The 17696-nt window shown below is 31.6% G+C and overlaps 1 protein-coding gene across 1 annotated transcript; it reads left to right on the forward strand.

The window, feature by feature from the left end:
• Positions 1-8019: 8019 nt before the first annotated feature.
• Positions 8020-10881, forward strand: LOC149533707 (clavaminate synthase-like protein At3g21360). The gene is made up of 3 exons (XM_089806801.1): positions 8020-8504; positions 8704-8957; positions 10086-10881. The coding sequence occupies exons 1-3, from the start codon at positions 8151-8153 to the stop codon at positions 10441-10443; spliced, it is 966 nt and encodes a 321-aa protein (XP_089662927.1). The 5' UTR covers positions 8020-8150; the 3' UTR covers positions 10444-10881.
• The last annotated feature ends 6815 nt before the right edge of the window (positions 10882-17696 follow it).

Here is a 17696-nt window from a genome sequence, read left to right on the forward strand (position 1 = left end):
ATCTTAGCTAGAATGAATTTATCTAGATCATATTTTTGAAGAAAATTGCTTTTCACATAGTAATACTCAAATTTGGTTGTTCCAATAAGTTAGCCTGAAAGGTGGCACAACTTTGTACTTTTACCCTAAAAGGTGATTCTTAGTACCAACATTTGCAATTTAAAAAAAAAATACTAAAGCGTGTTTAACTTAGACTAAATGATATTGTGGCCTCGACTTAAGATCACATTATGAGTATAGAATTCTCTTAAGCATTAGAAAACTCATCAAATCTTCACATAGACATTTGTTCACTATAAAGTTATCTTTATTAAACCAATAGATCAAAGTGGCAGCTTTGCTAGAGTTTTAGACGAAGGTGATGGGGATTCTAAAGGGGAAGAGAGGAGAGTGAAAGGGAGGAGAGAGAAAAAGAGAGGAAGGAGGGAGAAAAGGAGGGGAGAGAAAGAGAGGAGGGATGAGGGATGAGAGAGAAAGGGAGGATAGAGAAAAAGAGTGGGAGGAGAGAGAAAGGGATGAGAGAGGAGAGAGAAAGGAAGGAGAGAGAAAAAGAGAGGGATGAGAGAGAAAGGGAGGAGAAAGAAAAAGAGAGGGAGGAGAGATAAAAAGAGGGGTGAGAGAGAATGGGAGGAGAGAGAAATAGAGAGGGAGGAGAGAGAAAAAGAGAGAGAAGAGAAAAAGGGAGAGATAACAAGGAAGGGACGAAAGACAAAAAGAAAATGGTGAACAGGGATGAAAGGAGAGAGAAATGGAGGAGCCCCAGGACAAGAGTCCGATGAACACAAATTTTTTATGTTATTTGGTTTTCTAAGTTTAGGATTTTTTTATTATTGTTTTACCTAATGCTAATGTTTTTGTTTTCTACCTAAATTTTATGTTAACTTCTATATTATACCTATAGGTTATGTCTTTAGGTATCAATTGAACTTAGAGTTTATGTTTTCAAGTATTAGTTGAACCTATAATTCTTTACTTTTTTTCTTTTTTTTTATAGTTTACCTATTTTGTGCATTATATACTAAATTTTTTTTTTTTTAAATTTCAAAGTAAATACAAAGAAATTATAAATAATTATATAAAACTAATCAATGATGAACAAAAATAATAAAAGAAACCTAATTTTTTAGCAAAAGACTAAAAATTAAAAAAAACAAATAAACATGTATATACTTGGAATGTCAAAAAAATGGGCTTGGGAGGGGTGGGGGGGGGTGTTGGTAGGGATCTATAAATTGAGCTCCTATCCATTAGGAATCACTATCACATTTTTTGTTGAGAGTAAAAATAGTAAAATACAATTTTAATATTTATACAAATCAGGTGCTCAATTTCAAAAACTCAGCACCCAATTTTTGAATTTGGATTGATTGCCTGAACCTAATCAGGTGCCCAATTTTTTAAAATTGAACACTTGTTTCTAAAGAGGTCTCAATCTTCCCCATGGACTTTCACAGAATTGAGACTCATCTTCTTGCTCTTTTCTAATATCTGATAAATTGGGATCCATTTTATAATGAAATGGTAGTTTACTTTCTTACTTGATTTCATTGGTTCAACTTTTCATATTTCAAAGGATTAATGGTTTATCTTCAAGATTATAGATTACTTAATAATTTCTTTAAGTTTTTATCCCCTTTAGAGAAAAGATTTTTGTGAATTGACCTAATAAATTTGAAATCTCATAGACAATGTTTAAAATTATTCTCATATGGTGGTAACAATAGATTAGTATTATCTAAAGTGTCACTTAATAGATCAATGAAAAGGCTTCCTTTTTTATTTATGACTTTCAAAGGCTCATAGATTGATGTTAATTTTAAAAGGATTTTTTGGCTAATAAGAAAATAATAGGTTAGGAAGGAAATAATAGGCACTTTGAGCAGTAATTAGGGTTTCAAATATCATATAAAAATAGGGGTAGATTATTAGTAGGAAACATGTTTGATTATTTGCGAGATCAATATTTAATAACTCTTAACTAGATTTAATTTGATATATTCAATCATCTATTAAAATTTAAATAATTTTTTGTTAGAAATTATTTATATAAACATCATAAGGTTTGAATTCAAAAGCTTTTAAAATGATAATTTTGATGGTGATATAAAATATAACATTGATATCTTCTCAACTGCTTTCCTTTCAAAGTATTATTACTTGCAAATTTAAAAATCTTAATCACTATGAATTAAAAGAGTTAAAGAAATCTCCCATAAAATAAGGGATCGTAAAATAAACATGATGTGAAGAAAAATGAATTTAGAATTTTTTTGTTTCTAAATTGATAGCCTATTAAATTATCATTTTGATATCAAGTTCAACCTTTATGTTAACACCTCACTCAATTCAAGTTAGTTTTTTTATTCTTACAATTAGAATCTTTATATCTTATCTGTCAGTCAATCCTTTTCTCCTTTATTTTGAGTGTTTTGCACCTAATTTCAGATTTTTCTAACTCTGTCTCTCAAGTTGTGTATCTCCTTCTTGAAGGATGTTAATTAAACCTCTGTTAGTTTTACTCCCTCCTACCCGAGGTGCCTTCTTAGATGGGGTTGGTTGAGCAATTACTATATTAGACCTCTACTCTTTATATTTCATCCCAAAATATAGGACATATGTTCATCTTGGTCAGGGTTATGGTATTTAGTGATAGTGTGTACTTGAGATTTATAAAGATCCCATACATAACAATGTCCCTCGATACAATCCCTCCTTTTTTTTTTCTCTCTATCTTTGGATCTCTTGATGGTTTGTTCAATTGTTGTTTCAATCTAGTGACTTGGAATTAAGTAAGTCTGCTTCTTTGGGACTACCATCTCATAGACTTTGGATAACTACAATTATTCTTATTCATACAATGGATGGTTTTAATTTCTAGGCTTTCCTCTAATTAGGTTTTTTCTTGGTTATTTCCTTTTTGATCTTAGGGTTCTTGCTTATCCTCTTCTTCTTTTCCTATCATTCCCTTTACTCCCTTGTTATCTCCAATCCTCTTTTTTTTTTTAACTTAGTAACGATGTCAGTTAGATTTAAGGCGTTCTTTGGATTCATAGGATGGTACTATTATAAAGCAAAGTGATTTGATGGATTTTTTTTCTTAGAGTCATATACCTTGCCCTTTTGTTTGTGTAGCCTGAGAATAAAGTTCTTAGTATACACCATGAGGGGGAAAGTATCTTTGTTTTCAAGAGTCCTAGGATAATAGGAAATTTAAATTGAGTCTATGTAGGAGATTTACAAAAGGTATTGATTAATATGATTGGTAGAAGTAATGTTCCTATGTTTCCAATTTACTTCCTACAGATCAAAAGTGGTTCAGGAAATGGAAACCATTCATTAGGAAAATTGTATATTTTTTGATGTATTTTCTCCATGTTAGATTTCCTCCCTCCTATGTCTAGATGGACAAGTTTATGGAGAAGATCAGGTTGGTCTATGGGACAATATAGACAGTATTAGTCTTTAATTCATTAGGCCTAACAATCCCTTTGATGATCTATATGAATTTAATGTTACTTCTTCTCCCTAATGGGTACCCGAGCTATTTAAGAGATGAGGTAAATCTCTAATTAATAGTGATTAATAAAGGGAATGATGATTTGCATATGTTGAGCTATTTGATGATATTATGTAATAACTTCTTATTTTATTAATGAAAATGTGAATAAATGCACATATATATCTGATTATTATTTCCAATCACGTTCCTTCAAATTATGAAAATTTTTCCAATTTCTCTTACATTTTCCTCATAATACTTGTGTTTAATTTCTTTTGTTTAGCAATGAGAGATTACCTTTTCAAATATTTTATCTCTCCTTCACAATATTAAGGTAACAATTTAAATATGCATAAGAAAACTAACATTAGATCTTAGCAAGTCTTGAGTCACATGATCTACAAGGAAGGATAAAACAAGTTGACAAGCTTAACAATGAAGACTTCTTAATTCTCAAATACAAAGGCGTCTCTTTCTCCATTACATTTTTTTCTTTAAAAAAAAAAGTTTGTAAGGGAAATAAAAAAGTTACCTATCCCATCTCTTATCTTTTGTGTCTTATTGAGATGGATCTTGTAGTTTTAATTTTATATTCATCTTGGCCTTTGACCTTTTATTGATTTTTAATTTTATTATTATTAATTATAAATATTTATTAAATTTTAAATAAATAAAATTATCTTGAACAATGGTTAATAAATAATATTAAATAACACTTAGTTATTAAACATTAATTATTAGCTATTTCATAAATACTCTTTTAAAAAACTAAAAATTATATATATAAAAAATCTTTAAAAAAATTATTTCTTTGTGTTACTATGTTTGGGGGACCACATACCCTACACTACTAGTGGTAGTACTACCACCTATTAGTGGTAGCCTATCATATGACCAAAACTACCAACAATCGATGATGAGCTATTTTTGGCCTCCCTGTTGTTAGGGAACTGGGGGTGGGTGAACCCCCCTGTGTACAATTTTAGGTGCACCTATCAAGTTCTCTCTTGGAAAGGATAAGACCTCAATGCTCTCATCACCATGTTGTAGGTAGTATAGATATACACCACTTTTGTCATCAAAATCATTCAAAAATTTTAAAAGGCTGTCGAGCGTAGCTTGTCTAGAAAGAAATAATTACCTAATGACCTTTCAATCAATCAAGTGCATTTTTTGTGATCTCCTATTTTATCTTGTGAAAGCCATCCAATGGATAATTTATGATGGGATAATGTCTTGAAGCTATTAGATCTCATTAATAGACCCACAAAGATTTTTTTATTCTTGATGAAAAATCAAAATGAGATTAATTTGTGCTCTAGGAGAGTTTTCAAACTACTATCAATGTTATTCTTCCCTAGGTTATTGACAAAAGAAAGGTTGAATATTTCAAGTTCATTGGTGGAAAAACTAAAGATGGTATCTTGACATACCATTTTATAATTATAAGGCTTGTGAAGGATATTTGTGACTTTCTCCTAATCTTTAGATATGATTGATTAGAATCATAATTGGTTCTTGAGCTTAAATTGATTTTTTGGGTGCATTCTTTTATCAAGGCTTTCCACTTAATTATTCCTTAACAAATTTATGAATTCATCATGCCCTTCTTCTTTTTCTTTTATAGTTTGGGAATTTAAAGTATCTTCAGTGATTTTGTACAAAAACTCATGAATCTTGGGCTTGAATCTTTCAATCCATGATGTGAGGACTAAAATGGTATCTTGATATATACCATTTCATAATCATAAGCCTTGCAAAGGATATTTTTTACTTTATCTTAACTTTATATTGTTGATTAGTTGAATTGCCACTAGTTCTTGAGCTAAAGTTTACTTATTTTACTTGGTTCATTCACACTTCCACTTGGTTCTTTCTTAACACATTATTTAGTTCTTTATCCCCTTGTTGATTTTGTGGATATTTTGAGAGTGTCACATATCTTTTGTGGTTTTGTACCAAACCTTATGAAGCTTGGAATTGGTGTTATTCAAATCTTGATGGAAGGAGTTTGACCAATATATTGATGTACCATTTCATTAATGCAAGCCTTATAAAATAATATTTGTGGCTTTCTCCTTATCTTTTTATGGCTTATGAGTTGAAGCATTAATAATTCTTGAACTTAAATTAACCCATTTTTCTTGGCAGATAGCTTAGAAAGTCCTTTGACATAGTTCTTTCTTAACAAATGAGTTACCTTATGCCTATTGTCTATTTAGTGGATAGTTTGAGACTCTCAAGTATCCTTAGTGGGTTTGCACTAAAGCTCATAGTGCTTAAAATTGGATTAATAATTTCTTTGAGCCTTTAAGGGCCATTCCACTTTCATGGCATATGGCATAATTATGAGACTACCCTTATCTCCCTTTCAAGTATACTAGAAATAGAAATATAGTTCATTTTAAAAATATTTAATTGATATCTATTTCTATTTCTATAGAAGGTACAAATGTAGATTTAGGTAAAATTTAAATCAAATGCACTTGAGATGCTAATGAGATTGTAGCTAATGAGATTGTAGCTAATACTCTAAAAGTGATTGTGGTTCTTACTCTCATGATTCTCAACTCCTAAAAAATAGAGATATTTTTTCTCGTAATTGGTCTCATCAACTCTTGAAAAATAGAGATAATGTTTCTCATTATTGGTCTCAATTTTCACTGCCAACTTCCACCCCTTCTCCTAGGCGTGGTGATCGTGATTAATTAGATTCTAGCTAGCGTCCTTGACTAGAATTAATTAATTCTCTAGTTTGTACTCAACCTTTAGAAAATGTTTTTGATAAAGAAGGTGGTACTTTCATCAATTCAAAGCTAATTGAAAGCAATACTGCATGTAATGATATTTAGAACAAAGTTGATGACACAGACATCTCTAAATTACTTATGTTGCTTTCCATACTCCTAACTCTCAACTTTGAGGAAATAGAGATATATATTTCTCATAATTAGTTTCAACCCTCACCGTTAGTTTCCACCCCTTCTCATGGGTATGATTCTCTTAGTCAATTAGAACCTAGCTATTGTCCTCAACTAGAATTAGCCTGTTCCTTCATTTGTACTCAATCTTCAGAACACACTTTTGAAAAAGAAGGTGGCACTCTCATTAGCCAAAAAATAATTGATGATAATCCTACCTCTAACGAAATTTAGGTAAACTTTAAATCAAATGCACTTGAGATGCTAATGAGGTTGTAGCCAATATTCTAGAAGCGAATGTGACTCTCCCTCTCATGACTCTCAACTACTGAAATATACATATAATATTTTTCGTAATTGGTCTCAACCTTCACCACCAGCTTGCACTGCTTCTCCTAAACATTTTGTTTATAGTTAATTAGGCTCTAACTAGTGTCCTTAAATAGAGTTAGTCAATTCTTCACATTATACTCAACCGTAAAGGTGATACTCTTATTAGCTGAAACCTATTTGATAACAATCCTACCTCTAATGATATTTAAAAGCAAGTTGATGACAAAAACAACTCTATTACTTATGCTGCTTTCTCTACTCGCTCATTTTTAATGTTATATATAGAGTGGTCCATTACTTATGTTGCTTTCTTTACTCACTTATTTTTAATCTATATATAGAGCGGTCGATTTGAACTCTTATTTTTAATTCAGAGTTGGTCTAACACAGTAATGGAGAATATACTATTTTACCAGCCACCCTTTTTTAATCCCTATTCTAAAACCTAAATTTTAAAAAAACAAGAGCTTTTTCTCGTGATTTTGGTATTATCTATTTGTTTTCCATGGGCAGGGGAAAGAAGAAAGCTGGTTGCAGAGGCCATTCAATAATCCAAAAGGGCATAATTTTCACAATGATCATAATCAAGTTGAACATAACCTTGATCGTCGAAGTGGGAGGAACTTTCGCTCCTGAGTTGTCTAAGTCGGTCACCTATACAGGGAACCAAAGTCTTTGTCTTCTAATATTTTTATCATCCTGTCCTTTTACTTTCATCCCACTGCTCAACACGATCTACTAACCACACTCTTAAACATTTAATATAATTCATTCAAACCACATATTCTGGAAGTTGTCTTGGCTGAAAGAGACCTCACCCATTTACTTGGTTATCCATTGGTGTTTGATCTTTCTAAGTCAAATATGATACTTTCTCTCACATGATAAAGCATAAGTTTTTCTTCACAAAATTAGTTTTTTAAGGTCAAATTGACCCATATTGTAAAATTCTTTAAACACCATGTTAATCAATGATTTACTTCTGGTCAAATTGACTCTATTTCTGAATCCCCCACCACCCAGTGTAAATGTGAACAGTTTGTTCCGTGTGAGGAATACTAATTACAAGGTATAACATGTTCTATGCAAGGAATCAGTACAAGTTGAAATACCATTGCCGTGTAACATAGCAGTTTGAAGAATCGAAACAGGCATAACAGAAAATGGCATGGTGGGTTTTCATTGATTTCAAATGAAACACGAGTCGAAGACAATTTCTTCATAGGTAACCGACCAGACATGTCATAGCAGTCGTTGTCATGAACTACTGTTTGTTCTTTGACCTGCCCAATTCAATGCATTGCCTTGCCCTATTTAAGCCATCTCAGATGGGAAAAATATATGTGCTTGTGTGGCTTCTTTGAATTCAATATTTGTGAGATATTGAATCAAGAAAGATGGCCAATTTCATGGAGGGTAGAATCGAGGAGCAAAAACTCCAAGATGGTCGCTTGTTTCCCAAAGTTCTGATTCCTTCTCATAAGGAAGAATTTGGTGTAGTTTTGAAATTTATGGCATTAGAAGAGAATAGAGCATGGATTGAAAGAGAATTGCATGATTGTGGGGCTATTCTTTTCAGAGGATTTGGCTTGAAGTCTGCAGAGGATTTCAATGGCTTCGTGGAAGCTCTTGGATGGGAAGAACAGCCCTACAAAGGCCTTGTTCCAAGAAAGAATATTGTTGGTAGAGTTTGGACTGCTAATGAAGCTCCTCTAGACCAACATATCTTCTTCCACCATGAGATGGCTCTGGTAATTCATTTTGTTCTTCATGTTTTTTTGGTTGTAGCGTAAGAACTGAATAGCCTTTTTATTAATCAGAGTATACTAGATAATTTTTTTTAATGTAATCAATGATGTTGACATGACACACCCTCTGATATTGTTATGCTTCCATTGATCTATACATGTATTGAAGTTAGAAGTTTATATGAAATATGTTTGGGTGCAGACAAAAGAATTTCCATCCAAGGTCATCTTTTTCTGTGAGGTTGCACCACCTGAGGGTGGACAAACAGCTGTTGTGCAGAGCCACCGAGTTGCGGCTCACATGGAACACAACTTTCCAGAGGTTGTTGAACAGCTGGATACAAATGGGATATTCACTCACACTCTCTTGCCCAAAAACGATAATCTTGGTTATTTTCTAGGCAAGAGTTGGCAGTCTCATTTGCACACGGCTGATCCCAAAGAAGCACAAAGAAAGTATGTTACTCTTCCTCTTCATCAGAATTGTTATCTTGATTAAAATCTTGTATGAGAGAACTCTTTTGATTTTCTTTAAGTAATGGTAGGTTATAAAGTGTGATTTATAATGTTGATATTAAGTCAATTTTAGAATAATATTAATTACATATTATAAATTGTAGAATTTTGATATATTTAACATAAAAAAACTTATTATAAACTATAATTCGAAATAGAAAGTCAAAACAAACTTGATATTATTGAATTCTAAGACAATATAGAATAATTTTCTTAAAAATTGTGTGCTGTCTTAAATATCAATTTTATCACAAAACATGACCCCTATAACAAGTTGTGTACATATTATACAGTTTAAACCAAACCTAACGTAGTCAATATAGGGACGAGGTACACCATGGAGATGGGATTGGTGTGTCTAAAGATGATTATGCTTTAGTATATAATATTAAATCGTAAAGATGTATTTATTATATGCAACTACATATAATGTGTTAAATATTATACATGGTTGAAATCTCACGTCTTTAATATTAAATCCTATTGTAATCTGTGATCCATAAAAAAGTCTACGTACTTAATTATACAATTTACACCAAACTTAGTTAGAAAATAGAACTAATACTGTTTGGAAGTGATGGATGGTTGCAGTCTAGAGTTGAGGTTACAGTCTAGAACAAGATAGTACCAAGAACACATGTCATCTCGAACCAAAGTAGGGTGCGCTAAGGGTTACTACGCTATTACAAAATCTAGCCAATCTTAAACATCACACACTAAGCAGATAATTAAGCTTGGAAAAAATAAGTCAACTTTGACAATGTAACACTTTTGATCTTAGAATGAAGCTTAGTGTGTGATGTTTAAACTGTTTGCAAGATCCAAGAAAGAAAAGATAATTCTAATGCAAAATATAAGACATAAGATAACTCCAATACAAAATATAAGATACTAAAGAGAGACTCATCAATAAAAACCAAATCTGAACTCATTTCATGTCTTCAACAATAAGTCTTGTGAGGATTGAAGAAATAACCAGTGGTGGTAAAAACAATCTATCATTTCATGTCTTTAATATTAATTCTTGCACGAATTGGAGCAATAACTAATGATTGTCAAAATCCACAGGGTAGAAGAAGGAGGTGGGAAGCTACAATGGACAGAAGATGGAAGTGCAAACATCATTGCAGGGCCAATTCCTGCCACAAGAAGTTTCCATGGCTATGGAGATAGAAAGGTCTGGTTCAACTATATTCCTGCTGCCACATATGGAAAAGCTGAGGCAAACTTCAATAGATTGATATGTGGAGATGGAAGCAGTATTCCAGAGAGAGTAATGGAGGAGAGTGGGAGAAAAATGGACGAGGAAAGTGTAGATATAAAATGGGAAGCAGGAGATGTTTTACTCATTGACAACTTGGCCGTAATGCATGCAAGAAGGCCATCAAAACCTCCTCGACGTGTTTTAGTAGCTCTCTGCAAATGATATTTCAAATGCCCAAAACTCTGCAAATTCATTTCGTGTACACAAACTACATACATGGATCTAAAACGTAGAGGGCACGTACACTGATAGCCAAAACTTCTACTTTATTTATTTAGGGAGTAGTTTAAGGTGGGTGTACATATTTGACTTGGGGTATTTGGATCATAAATTTGTTTCTTGTTCTTTTCAAGAATACAAATCCATATCTTCCATGATTGCTGTTTGGATTGTTCTACATTTCACAGTGAAAAGATCATGTGATGACATTTGGTAGAGATCTGAGATTAAGGGTCCCGCTGCTATTTGTTAGAATTTTCTTTTCTTGTTTTGTTTGTGACGTAGTTTAGCAGCATAGGTAATCTGAAAATCCATGCAATTGGATTTGGAGGAATATAATGAGTAAGATTGATAATCAATATAGTGTTTGAATACTTAAAACCGTTTAGTTTGTTTCTTTAATGGTGACAAGTCGTCGTGAGAGATCTGATTAGGTAAAATGTTTGATTTTGATGGAGTCCACAAAATTGGAGTCCACAAAATTGAGAGATCTGATTAGGTAAAATGTTTGATTTTGATGGAGTTCACAAAATTCACTGTCTAGTAGTTGTAGACTTTTGTAGCTATGTAGGGCGAACAACTTAAACATCATACATTAAGACTTGATTTTTAGGCTTGAAGTGTTAAATAGTCAAAGTTGACTTATTATTCCAAACTTAATTTCTTCTTTAGTCTGTGATGTTTAAGGGTGGCATATGTAGAGTATTTGACTTTTCTATAATGCGGTGTTAAAAAATAGATTTAAGGTATATTATGTTACAATTGGCTTTCTATGTAATATGATTTTGAGATTTATTATGTTATGATTGATCTTATGTAACATGGAGTTAAAAATATTTTAGGAGTCTATGATAGAATTTATACAATGTGATGTCGAATTAAATCTTTGGGAATCTATCATGTTACAAGTGACTTTGTGCAATGAGGTGTTAATGAAAATCTTTGGGGGTCTATTATGTGACGATTGACTTTGTACAATGTAATATTAAAGAAAATATATGGGGTTCTATCATTTTACCATTTGACTTTGTACGATGCAATGTTAAATAATATCTTTGGGGGTCTATCATGTTACAATTTGTCTTTGTACAATGTGACGCTAAAAAATATTTTTGGAGCCTTTCATATTATAGAAGGTTCGTGATATATGTATTAAGAGAGCGATGATTTCATGTTTAATTCTAAATTTTGTTTGTTATATAAATCTATTTTTGTTAGTTAAATAAATAAGAATTAAATGATATAAGTGAAATATACAAGTACATATATTTGGATTCTTTTTGAACTTTTTTATTGTCTTAAATAAAACATTTCATTTCTAATATCACAATGAACACAACATAATTCTCAAAATGTGATAAAATCCTTGTTTCTTATAATTGTTGGTCGACCAAAGAAAGTCTGTAAGTAATTTAACAATCTTTAAAAAAAAATACTTTGTAAGGAACACAATAAGAGAAATAATCAAATGAACGCTACTTAACATTTTATAACAAGTCTAGAATTTTCTAGAAAAATAATGAAGTTTAGTAATCTAAGAACTAATCTATTTGTCAATACTAACAATAATAACTTGCTAAAGGGTAACACAAAAAGATAAAAATCTCAACAATATTCTTTAGAAATCTTTCTCTTTGTTGCATTTATTCATGGAGCATCTTAAGGAATCCCTGAATCTCTTTTTTTCACCCATTTCTTGTCTTACATGCTATGATATCTACATATATTTATAGTGCAAGGGGTGTATCCTTCTCCCATGTGATATTATTTATACTAGGAAAGTACTTCATAAATTATAACATTTAAAAAATGTGAATAAGAAGGGAACCATAATTGAATATCTGAGATTTATCGTTAATTAGCTTTTCCATTGGACAATTTTTCAAAATTTGACACACATCTATTTGAGCATTCTCCTTCAACATTCGATTAGCACTATGTAAAATAGTGACTCGGATTGAATTCAATCTATTAATTATATAATATACCTTGTAACCAAGCATTATAAATGTTAATCTCACATCAAGTTGGATGATTGCATTGACATTCATTGCTCACTTATGATATTTAGATTGGTTCAACTACTCTACTACATTCTTCTTTGATGATCTCATTTTTGGAGTGTCTCCTACAACATTGAATCACTCCAAAATTTTAATGAAACTTCAAAATATCTATCTATGATCCAAGAAGTAATAATCTAAGATCAATCTAACTTTGCTAATACCTCCCCTTTAGTTTTAAGACCTAATTAGTTTTTTGATGAAGAATCCACACCAGGGGTTGGTTTAGTCTCCCCATATGAATAAATATGTTCTTTCCTAACCAATGTCTTCTACATTTCATCTTTAACTTGATTAATGCCAATTTCTTTCCTTTTTTCACCAACATGTTGATTTATTCTATTAACTGATGGTCTTCTTTTATTTATCATGCCATTATATCTATAATTTCTAGCAATATATCCTAAAATATTGCTTCGATAACAAATAAAATTTGGATTTCCATACCTTGGTTTGTTCTATTTTATCTTTAATTTGCAATCCTTTGCAAAATAATCAGAATTGTTTCATTTAAAGAGTACATAAGATTAAATTTATTTAAGGATATTGCATTAGGTATTCCTTTAGGTCTACATTTATTTGATATATGTCCATACTACCAACATGTAAAATAATATCCTAAAAATGTTGTGGTATAAGTAGTATTTCTCTTGAATTCTTTTGTCTTATGACCAAATTTATTACATGGAAAATATATGTCACTAAATTTTTGTCCATTAATATCTCTTTTAGGTTTCTCCATTTAATTTTTGGTAGCCTCATTTATTTTAGAAAATTCTCCTTGTTCATAACCTAACCCTTACTTGTCTTTGACTGATATCTTCCTTTCTAATTTCTCATCAAGCTTTTTAGTTCTCCATTTTTTATGTTCTTTTGTTTTCTTTTCTTTTAATGCCACCTATGCATCTTGGTAAACAAAAAATCCCTTTTCTCCATTTTTTATGTTCTATTTTCTTCCTCCAATTTTGCCACTTTCTCTCTCCTCCAATTTTTTAATTTTTTAATTTTTTATTATTATCATACCTCCTTTTATTTTTTGATGCAAGATGCTCCTACACCAAATACCCGTGGTAGGAAATTGATGTGAGGCCTCGCCACGACCCTTCGCAGCCTTAGTTTTTACTTTATCATTTTGATACTCAATTCTCGAGATGTTGAGACATTATCAGATACTTGAACATATCATATTATTTCATGTTGTGTGATGTTATTTTCAAATATTTGATGTCTGTCATTTGATGTTTTATGTTTATGTATGTTGATGAATTAAGTAAAAAGATAGGATTAACATTTTTGGTTTAAGATATTTTAAATGGTTAAGAATTGAATAGGATGAGAGGAACCTTGATTTTGTTATAGATGGATGTTTTAATTTATGTGATTCCTGATACGTATATATACATATGTACATGTGATTTTTGAGACTATTGATGTGTGCAATGAGTGTGCAGATATTTTAGCCAAGAAAACTAACGGAGGAACATAACTGATCCCTATGTGCTAATTTTGGAAACCGTTTTGTTCATAATTAAATTGAGATGTATGTATGTATCCTTATGTGATCAGTAAATGTTAATGTTCGTAAACTATGTTCTTATGATGTCGCTTGACACTCGTGATTTGTTTATGTTCTTCAGTGTGATGATTAGGGTAAACTATGTAACCTTTGGACCTAGGTCAGATTTAGTTAGTGTCAGTTTGCTAATTTGGTTCTTAATCGAACTTAGTCATCCTTAATCCGAATTAGTGCTTAATATGCATTTTAGAGTTGTTGGATGGTCTTATTTAATTTCCTAGCCTTTCTTTGGCTCTAAAACTTTTCCTAAGGCTTCAAAGCATGAAATAATTATACCCAAAGGGTATGGGTATGGGTTGGGGGTCTTTTCCAACCCCCAAGCCCCTTTTATTGACTTTTGAGGCCACTCAAAAACTCTCATTTTTCTTTTGTGCGAAAATTGACTATGGCTACCATGAGTTGTCTTACCCCACCTCCACTTAGTGTTTAACCATAGTGTGGGTTGAATTAGGAGTTTCTAGAATTGTAAGTGGGTGGGAGAAGTTATTGATCCCTTAGGTGGTTGAGTTGAGGCTTATTTAGAGGCCCTTCTTGGTCTAGTTGAGGTTGTTACCCAATCTCTACATTTAGAGAGGAGTCTTGGAAGATTGAAGCAAGGAAGGGAAAAGCTCTACTCAAACTTGTTATTTTGCCATTACCTCTTTGTGAAGGTAGGAATTCTCATCTCCCTTGTTCAGATTTCATGTTTGTTTCATGCTTATGCTACCTTGTTGTTGTTTGAATGTTTGTATGTTTGTGGGTATGTTGGGAAGCTTTGAAAACCATGTTATTTTGAATGATTTTCTTTCATGTTTATGTTTGAATTTTTGAGATGTTCTTGCATGGGTGCTTTGGCATTACTCACCCTTGGAGAGGGCAGAAGTGGCCAATTTTGGGAAAGGGCATTTTAGTTGGACTCCAACAGTGTAAAGTCTCTTCTCAGGATGAGAAGAGGGAGAGAGGGTAGGGTGTTATGGGCCCCTACCTGTCAGCACAAACCACGTATGAGTTTTGGCATGTAAGAATGGAAGAATGAAAGTTCTTGATTTATAGCCCCGATTAGGCACCTGGTTTGGTGTTGTTTCTGATGTCTCTTGTTGGAAAAATCCACCTTTCCCTAGTTTTGATTCATTGTGAATCCTATTGTGAAAGCCTTGTATGAATATGCATGTTTGTTTTGTTCTTGGTCATGCTTGTGGTCACCTGATCCGATTTTGTTCCCTCCACGATTCGTAGAAATGTGTTGCAGAAATTGATATGGAACCCCTGATGAGGGTCATGACAGAAATTCAATTACATTGTTGTAAATTTTGGGATTGGAATCCTTTGTATTTTGTATCTCAAAACCTTGTTGTAGTGGCAACGACGCCAGGTTTTCTTCTTGGTTCTTTCTCGACTGAGCCTTTGAATCAGGTTTGCCAATAAAATTGGTGTTTGATTATAATTGGTTATCATGTGATTTAGTTGTGATTTAAATTTAGATGGATACACATCAAAAATAGGATGGAATTGATGATGTTCAATTTGAAAAAATTTCAAGTTTTCTTTTATGTTGAAAATGAAAATTATGATCATGCGTGTAGATTCAGTTTTCATGATTATTAGAATCAAACAATTCTTGCATTATTGATTAAAATGGATAATTCAAATTCTTGGTATATTAAGTTGTAACAAGTCCTTATGGATTTGCTTTGAAAAGAAAAATTTAATCCCCCCCCTTGGTTATTAATCAACTGAAAATTTTATACTTAGAAAATTTAGACCAAAAAATATATATATATATTGGCATTGCCTTGTAATTCTATACTTAGAAAATTTTCAAAAAAAAAAGTATTCCAAGAGAGTGAAAACTCTCTGGATTTTGTATGAAGAGGCAATTTAATTCCACCTCTTTGCAACAGAGAATCTTTGAAAGATTCCTTCTTATATTGTGGTTGAAATTTTTTTTTAAAAAAATTAACAAATTTATAAATAAACTTATATATCAATGCAAAAATCAACTTTTAAAATATCCTAGTCTAACTACATAACTTTATTGTCTTTATTGCATTAAATTTTCCCCCTTGCATGTCAATCTTGGAATGCATTTAAAAAGGTTTTATTTAAAAATTTTTTTGCTAGTCAACAAATCACATGGGGGGGGGGGGGGGGGGGGGGGGAGGTGACGTCACCCTGCCCCCATGTCCCATCCCTAATTTTCCTCATCCAATGTGAGCGCTCATCTCTCAAAGGGAGGGAAAGGCAATTAATATTGTTTTTTAACAAAGTCCAAAACCTTGTAAGCTTTTGTCCTCCTTCTTTACTTGGCTGCAAGTTTTGAGGTGGTGGGGGGCTCTGCCAGCATACCCTCGGGCAAAGTGTTGTCCCAAGGACAACGCTTGGGAAGCGCTCCTTGGGAAGCACTTGCCCAAGGGTTAGTGGGGCATAGAGCTAGTGTAGGGGGGAGTTAGGGTAGAGTTAGTGTAGGGGTAATGTAGGTAGTTAGTAGGTTAGTGAGTATGTTAATTATTTTAGTTAGTTTTTATTTCTTTTTTATTTTGTTATTAGTTTTTGGTTAGTTTAATTTTTATTTGATTGTAAGTTATTTTAAATTTAGTTTGTAATTATTAACTAAGTTGATTTAAGTTAGTTTTTATTATGTTAGTTTAGTTTAGTTTAGATTAATCTATTCGTTAATAATTTTAGTTAGGTGTTAGTTTATTTTATTTTATCATTTGTTAATAGTGTTAGTTTATAAATTGTTATTGTAGGTTAGTTTAAATTGACATTGTTAATTATTGTTTTTAAACAATTGCTATGTTATTACAAAAGTTAATTTATGGTTGTAGTTAGTTAATTTAATTAAAATTGTTTTTAGTTAGTTATATATTATGATAGTAAAATTTAGTTGTTTTAGTATTAATGTTAATTTAATTAGTCTTTGAATATTATTTTTAGTCTTTCTTAAATAGGTTGGTAATTGATCATAACTTAATAGTTTTTATAGGGGTATGGGTAGATGTAATTTTTCCTTTAATAATAAATTCTTGATATGATATTTTCAAATAATTTGGAATGAACTCATTTAAATTGTTATTTAAATAATTTTCATGTATTGTTATAGAGGAAATATAAATCTATTGTTTTAAGGTTAATATGAAATGAAATAACATCGATATTACTTTAATAACGAGAGCATCAAATTTTAATGATGTATGCCTTTACAAGATATGTAACTTAAGATGAAATGAAGAGAATATTTTCATTCAATTTGATCTCAACCTTATCAAACTTGGAGCATCTTAATTATAAAATAAAAAATAAAAAAAATAAAAAATTATTGTGTGTTTTTGCCCTCATAGTTTGGGCATGACATTTTTGGTGAATACAGATTCACAAAATGAAGTACACACTACTGATATTTTTTTAAATTTCCTTCTCTTCCAACACCTAGTTGAAACAAGTGTCCATTGCCAATATATTTCTTTCTTCCTTCTTTTCCAACACCTAGCTCAAACAAGTATCTGTTTCTAGTTCAACACTCCTCCACAATTAACTTTGTCCAACTATAACTCCCATCCTCCTCCAATCTTGTTGAA

Source organism: Cupressus sempervirens, chromosome 10 (assembly GCF_028749045.1).
Source record: "Cupressus sempervirens isolate cs-2001-9-10 chromosome 10, ASM2874904v1, whole genome shotgun sequence".
NCBI classification, from domain to species: Eukaryota; Viridiplantae; Streptophyta; class Pinopsida; order Cupressales; family Cupressaceae; genus Cupressus; species Cupressus sempervirens.

Coding starts and splice junctions, on each gene's coding strand:
- LOC149533707 (XM_089806801.1), top strand. CDS start 8,151: ATGGCCAATTTCATGGAGGGTAGAATCGAGGAGCAAAAACTCCAAGAT. Junction 8,505..8,703: donor TCCACCATGAGATGGCTCTG/GTAATTCATTTT, acceptor GTTTGGGTGCAG/ACAAAAGAATTTCCATCCAA. Junction 8,958..10,085: donor CCCAAAGAAGCACAAAGAAA/GTATGTTACTCT, acceptor CAAAATCCACAG/GGTAGAAGAAGGAGGTGGGA.